The sequence below is a fragment of the Mustelus asterias genome, chromosome 24 (assembly GCF_964213995.1).
Source record: "Mustelus asterias chromosome 24, sMusAst1.hap1.1, whole genome shotgun sequence".
Lineage (NCBI taxonomy): Eukaryota > Metazoa > Chordata > Chondrichthyes > Carcharhiniformes > Triakidae > Mustelus > Mustelus asterias.
This window is the reverse complement of record NC_135824.1, coordinates 57,315,828-57,322,840: the sequence shown is the minus strand read 5'-3', so window position 1 is coordinate 57,322,840 and position 7,013 is coordinate 57,315,828. Positions and strand designations below refer to the sequence as shown.

At 49.3% G+C, this 7,013-nt stretch overlaps 1 protein-coding gene across 2 annotated transcripts in view; it reads right to left on the bottom strand.

Moving 5' to 3' along the window:
- Window positions 1-1,044: 1,044 nt before the first annotated feature.
- The window catches only part of LOC144511444 (BTB/POZ domain-containing protein 7-like), an 85,867-nt gene continuing 79,898 nt past the window's right edge, over window positions 1,045-7,013 (bottom strand). For both annotated transcript variants that reach the window (XM_078241803.1, XM_078241804.1), the window contains exon 10: window positions 1,045-5,056. In XM_078241803.1, the coding sequence (XP_078097929.1) occupies window positions 3,956-5,056 (1,101 nt within the window). In that variant the 3' untranslated portion in view covers window positions 1,045-3,955. The remainder of the gene's footprint in view (window positions 5,057-7,013) is intronic.

Below are 7,013 nucleotides of genomic sequence, written 5' to 3'. Positions count from 1 at the left end.
TTGACTGGCCATGCTAAATTGCCCCTTAGTGTCAGGGGGATTAGCAGGGTAAATGTGTGGGGTTACGGGGATAGGGCCTGGGTGGGATTGGTGTAGGCTTGATGGGCCGAATGGCCTCTTTCTGCACTATGATTTTATTATTTAGTTAACTAACATCTGTGTAGCTCAGTGCATTAGACAGATAGCAACGAGGAGGAGGGGGGGGGGGGGGGGAGAGAATAGGGAAGGAAAGGGAAGAGGAGAGGAGAGGAGAGAAGAGAAGAGAAAAGAGAAGAGAAAAAAGAGAAGAGAAGAGAAGAGAAGAGAAGAGAGGAGAGGAGAGAGAGAAAAAAGAGAAGCAGAAAAGGGAGAGAGAGAGAAAGAAACTGAGAACCTGGAGGATTGGTCCTCCTCATGACCTGTCATGGAGCAGCCTGAATACCTAAAATTGACAAGTGACTGGTTACAGACACACTAGTCTGAACATTTGAACAGGATCCTCCACAATTTTCAGGAGGTAAACTGGACACAAAGGAGGCAATTTTAACCCAACACGTCCATTGGGGGGAAAAAAACTGACGGGATCTGGCTTCAGCCCGTCCGGCTTTAACTGCGTCCCACCTGATCCCGTGAGATGCCCCACTTGGGGCTGGTATAAATGATACCCCTTTCACCCCTGTCGATCAAGCAAAAGATTTATTTCCTTCCCTCGTACGCTCCACCGACTATTGCCGAATTAGGAAAGAGAAACTCGTGCCTTGTCATGAGGCAGTTCCAACCCTTCACCGCGCCCCACACAATCTGGCTTTGGACATGGTGACCCCATCAATAATGCTACAAGGATATGTCCTTGGCCAATACTCCGCTGGCTGTTGATCACAAGCAGTTTAAGTGGAACTACCAGAGGAGGAAACACACACATTATTAAATGTCCAAGTGCCTTAATTGGCATCCGGGGTGTGAGATTAAACAGCTAACCAATTATGCATTATGCCTTCGCTGGAATTTGCAGGAAAGTCTGCCTGCCTACTCAGCAGGCCAAGAACAAACCCCTGGCTCCTGTAGTGGGTTTTCAAAGCAAATCTTGTTTTTTATTGAATGAAAAAAACATGATTTCAGAGACCACTTCATCAAGTTGGGCGAAACAAGAACAAGAGGAGTCAACAAACAGGATGTTTTAGAACGACAATACAATGTGAAGATGCACAGTTTTTAAAAGTTGATATATCATATAAAAATATATTCAAAACATAATTTTAACTTCAAGAGGCCTAAATAAAAAAACTGTCCCCTCTCAAGGGCAGTTTAGAAGCAACTTAAAGGTAGTTAAAGTGATGAGCTAAGTGGGTTACTGTGGCCTTGAAGAGACCTAGATAGAAGATGTTAAAGGGTGTGAGAGAACTTTGTGTTGCGTAGTGTTGTACCAGTGCCAGAGCTCTGAAAAATAACCGTCGTCATTTGAGATGTTTTTTTTTTGTACGGTGCTCTCAATTCAACCCCTCAAACATTTCCCCCACCACCGGTGACTGCTCTGTGTCCACCCGCGCCTCACCCACAACGTCACGTCACTCAGGAAACTCGTACCCAGGCACACAGCAGAGCTTGGGAGGGCAGAATCAGTCACTGGCACTGCTCGGTGCACCAGTCCAAGTGGACTCAGTGTGGAAGTTTCACCCACTCGTCATTTAACACTGCCAATTAAATCCCCCAGGACATCCCTGGCTGGTTTGGTGTTTTCACAAGCTGGCAAACCGTGCTACATCATACAGGCAGTGGGTTCTCCCCGGCTGTCAAGGTTCATCAAAAAGTGAAGGGTTAGCCCCAAATGGGAGAAATTCACGACTAACTTTACCAACGAAAGCATTTTTGCTTTTTCAGTCCATTTCTCTACCTCTGCCTACAGAATTCTGTTGGTGAAATGACAAGGCCAGCGACTCGCAAAGATAGTTACTTCCCTTTCATTCCCGCTTCTTCTCTTTCTCAGCTGCAAGCAGCTAACCCGTCCAAACAGAGGTCCCTGAACGGGGACAGTCTTCGAATAGGCATGGAGCGGAGTGGAAGGCTAGTTTAGGATCATAGAAACCCTACAGTGCAGAAGGAGCCCATTCGGCCCATCGAGTCTGCACCCACCACAATCCCACCCAAGCCCTATTCCCGTAACCCCACGTATTTATCCTGCTAGTCCCCCTGACACTAAGGGTCAATTTAGCACGGCCAATCCACCTAACCCGCACGTCTTTGGACTGTGGGAGGAAACTGGAGCACCCGGAGGAAATCTGCACCAACCACAATCCCACCCAGGCCCTATCCCCATAACCCCACATATTTACCACAGCTAGTCCCCCTGACATTAAGGGACAATTTAGCATGGCCAATCCACCTAACATGCACGTCTTTGGACTGTGGGAGGAAACTGGAGCACCCGGAGGAAACCCACGCAGACATGGGGAGAACATGCAGGCTCTGCACAGACAGTGACCCAAGCCGGGAATCGAGCCCGGGTCCCTGGCGCCGTGAGGCAGCCGTGCTAACCTCTGTGCTGCTCCCCACGGTTTGAAGTGTTTCCAGCGATAGACAGCGGGTGACCCAGGCTGATCCCCAGGGTTCGGGGTGGGGTTCACAGTTTCCGCTCACGCACAGTCCGTCAGCTGCCCAATGGCATGCGCATGACAGGCGAGGAGGAGAGACAGCGAGAGGGAAGAGGAGAAGGCATCATGGATGCACTCGCCGGCAATCGGGCGTTGAAACCTGGTTGTCCTCTCCGAGCCTTTGGTAACGTCTAGCATAGCGTTCGGTTAACTCCGTGCATAGTGGGAATGGAACCTGGGGCCTCTTTGATCTATACAGTCGAAGTTCACAATGGGCGGCATATCTGTGGCCATGAGTGGAGACTATTCTTGTGATGATAAAAGGCCCCCACACCTGACATTACTGACAACAGGAAGGTCTGTCTCACATCATCTCATTTAGAATATTCTAACCTCAACATTTCTGGTCTTGATTGTTAAAACCACAGATTCAGTTCTTTGAAATTAAATAATCCCTTGCGCTTTTCCATATTTTTTCCATCTTCCTTAATCTCTCTTTTGCCTGGATTCTGGAATTCTGGAGACAGGGTGCGAGACCTCCCCGTTCCCCCCAACTTCCACTTTCCGATCCTGGCCATTCATAGAATCCCTACAGTGCAGGAGGAGGCCATTCGGCCCATTGAGTCTGCACCGACCACAATCCCACCCAGGTCCTATCCCCATAACTCCACTTACTTATCCTAGCTAGTCCCCTTGACACTAAGGGGCAATTTAGCACGGCCAATCCACCTAACCCGCACACATCTTTGGACTGTGGGTGGAAACCAGAGCACCCGGAGGAAACCCACGCAGACATGGGGAGAACGTGCAAACTCCACACAGCAAGTGACCCGAGGCCGGAATTGAACCCGGGTCCTTGGCGTTGTGAGGCAGCTGTTGCTAACCACTGTGCCACTGAAATTTCACCCCGAGCTGGCTGGGATGTTCAGCACAGGCTCCCGATAAGTTCCCGCCTGAACTTTTCCCTCCCTGTGCGGACGGCCCGCCTCTCGTGGACTGATCCCGAGCAGTAGAAGAGTTTAAGAATGGACCATTCTCACAAGGCTGATGCCCCTGCCCGGGTGCAAATGCAATGGCACTTAGAAAAAGAAATTAACCCACGAAGGGGTCCCCAGCCTCAATCTGCCAGCCCACCCTTTCCCCCTAACATTTCATCAGATCACCAAGGGCTGTCCCACGTTCGTTCTGAGCAGGTCACGTCCCGAGCAACACTGTCAAGAGAGGTCAACGAGCTTGCATTGAAAAGACTGGACCATAAGTCACACACAAGAACTCCCATCACACACACCGTATTTTGTTTTTGTAAAGGGCATCCTTTGGAGGATGGAGAGAAAAAGGGGAGAAAAATAATTATAAAATATAACAGCTGAGGAATACAAATACCAGATTTATAGAGCCGATTTTTTGTACGGAAAGTCTCTAGCCTCCGATTTACTCGGCTGTCTCTTGGAGTTCACGGTGTGGGTGATGCAACAATTTGATGGCGGGAGGAGGTTGGCCTCGGCTAATCTTCTTCCGGAGGAGTCCTCGATGACAGAGATTAATGGCACGCCAACACTAGGGCTGGTAGGAAGACTGCAAGTCAGGTCCGTCATCATCGCCGGGCCATTCCCCCCCCTCCGGTAGAGGTAATCGCAACAGCTAGGCTCCGGGGAAGAGAGGCTGTCGGATTTCACCGTGGTCTGCGGGGAGTTCCGCTGCCTCGACTGAGAAGCTGGCGGCTCGCAGGCGAGGAATGAGCACTTGATTGGCGACGCGTGTCTGGGTCTCGGTTTCTGCTCTTCAGCAGGCAAACCGTGAATCAAGTCCGTCCCCATCAAAGAGGTGGCTTTGTAACTAGCTGGTTCTAAAGGCAGTTGCTGGCCAGACCTTCCAAGCTGTTGGTGAATGTCAAGTAGCCTTTCCTCGTGGGCCGGGAGGCCATGGGTCAAATCCGTGCCAGCAGTACAATGGACAACCTCCACTGTGGGCGATGGATCAAGTTTCACTGAAGTCCTCTTAAGTTCAGGCTTCTCCTGAGGATCTGTGGATTCACTGCTCAAGGTCTCTTTCCTTTTGGACGGTGAGGTGGGATTAACCTGGCCTTGCTTTGAACCAGTGGGTGGTCTAGAATTATTCTTCAAGTCCTGACAGAAGGTGTGACCCTTGGAAGGGGATGGGGACGGGGAAGGGGAAGGCAACTTTTGGGACAAGCCGGAGGATTGGCAAGAATCTTCAGGGGAAAAGTCATAAAAATCAGGGTAGTTCCAGAAGTCGACGTGCCTTCGAGGCTTTTGCCCTCGAGAATGCTTCTTCTTCCTCAAGCTGTACTTACTGATACCCCGATTGGAGCAGAGCGGCTCAGACGATTCCGTGGTGGGCTCTGTAGAATCGCGGCCAGCCTCACTGTTGGCCTTACAAAGCTCAGTGTCTTTGGAGCTCAGGTTCTGCTTTGAAGCAGCTGCCATGGCAATGTCAGGCATCAAGTCCTTTACCAAACTTTTGGAGCTCTGTGAAGTCAAACCAGATACATTAGACCATCGAAATTGCCAAAGTTAATTCATACTATAGGAAGAATCACTATCATAGAATATAACAGTGCAGAAGGAGGCCATTCGGCCCGAGTCTGCACTGACCACAATCCCACCCAGGCCCTATCCCCATGACCCCATGCATTTACCCCACCTAGTCACCCTGACACTAAGGGGCAATGTAGCATGGCCAATCCACATATCCCGCACATCTTTGGACTATGGGAGGAAACCGGAGCAACCGGAGGAAACCCACGCAGACACGGGGAGAACATGCAAACTCCACACAGACAGTGACCCAAGCCGGGAATCGAACCCGGGTCCCTGGCGCTGTGAGGCAGCACTGCTAACCACTGTGCCAGCCTTATCTTTTGAATTAAAATTGCCACACACATCTGGATTAATTTTTCCATTATAAACATGGAGACACTGCATCATTGCCATTGGTAGGAGGATGTAATTACGGTATGACCACTTTACATTGACAATATCCATTATAAATATGGGCACAGTAAGAAGTCTAACAGGTTAAAGTCCAACAGGTTTATTTGGAATCACGAGCTTTTGGAGCGCTGCTCCATCATCAGATGAAGGAGCAGCGCTCCGAAAGCTCGTGCTACCAAATAAACCTGTTGGACTTTAACCTGGTGTTGTGAGACTTCTTACTGTGCCCACCCCAGTCCAACACCGGCATCATACTAAATCTGAACCAAGGAATTTATAATCGAAATATAAGTATTAAATTGTTCAATTACTCCCATCTTCTAACTCCGCATTATTAAAGACCAAACTTCATTTTGCCTGCCCCATGCACAGTGCCGCAGAACATCAAGTAGTTTGATAATAAATGGGTTCTGTGAGGAAACAATGGCAATTGCATTTATCATAGTGTCTTTCATGACGTCCAAACTGATTTATAGCCAATTGAGCACTTTTGAAGTATAGTTGCTGTCAGAACGCAGTGAAAAATAGCAGCCGATTGCACACAGCAATGTTCCACAAACAGCAATGAGATAAATAACCAGGTGCTTTAGTGAAGTTGGCTAAAGGACAAAGAAAATGCGGTGAGATGGCGGCGTGGTGCGAATATCACTGGACTGTCTATCCCGATACCGTGTCTGGGGACACAGGTTCAAATCCCGCCACTGGCTAATCTAGATCAGTTAATAAATCAAAAGCTATTCTCGGTAATGGTGACTGTAACTATCACTGATTGTCGGAAAAACCCCATTTGCTTCCCTTTAGGGAAGGAAATCTGCCGTCCTTACCCGGTCTGGCCTACATGCGACTCCAGAGCCACAGCAATGGGGTTGACTCTCACTTACCCTCTGAAATGGCCGAGCGAGACACTAAGTTCAAGGGGCAATTAGGGTTGGGTGACAAACACTGGCCCAGCCAGCGGCACCCATGACCTGTGGCTGAATAAAGGAAATGTTCACGGTGAGAGTTTGGGAAATCTGCCGTCCATACCCGGTCTGGCCTACATGCGACTCCAGAGTCTCAGCAATGTGGTTCACTCAGCCTCCCTCCGGAATGGCCTCGCAAGCTATTCAGTTCACAGAAAGTTAGGGATGGGAAACAAATGGTGACCTTGCCAGCGACACACACACCCCATGAGGGGGAACGCTGGGATATTGGGGGAATTCATCTACTGTTCTTTGCGTTGTTTTAATAACGATAGAAAGATTGGGGAGGGAGCACCCCCAACACTGCAGTGCTCACTCCTTTTTCAGCCACCTAGGTGAAAATCTGCTGGTTGAACATAGACCAACAATGACACCTGGCTTCCGTCCTGGTCTGTCTGACGGTTTCACACTTGCCAACAGCACGTTTTTAAAAATCAATTGGGTCAACAGGGTTGGGAAAAAGATGGAGCACTTTGAATAGATGGGATAATCATAGAATCCTTATTCAGAAGCGGGCCATTCGGCCCATC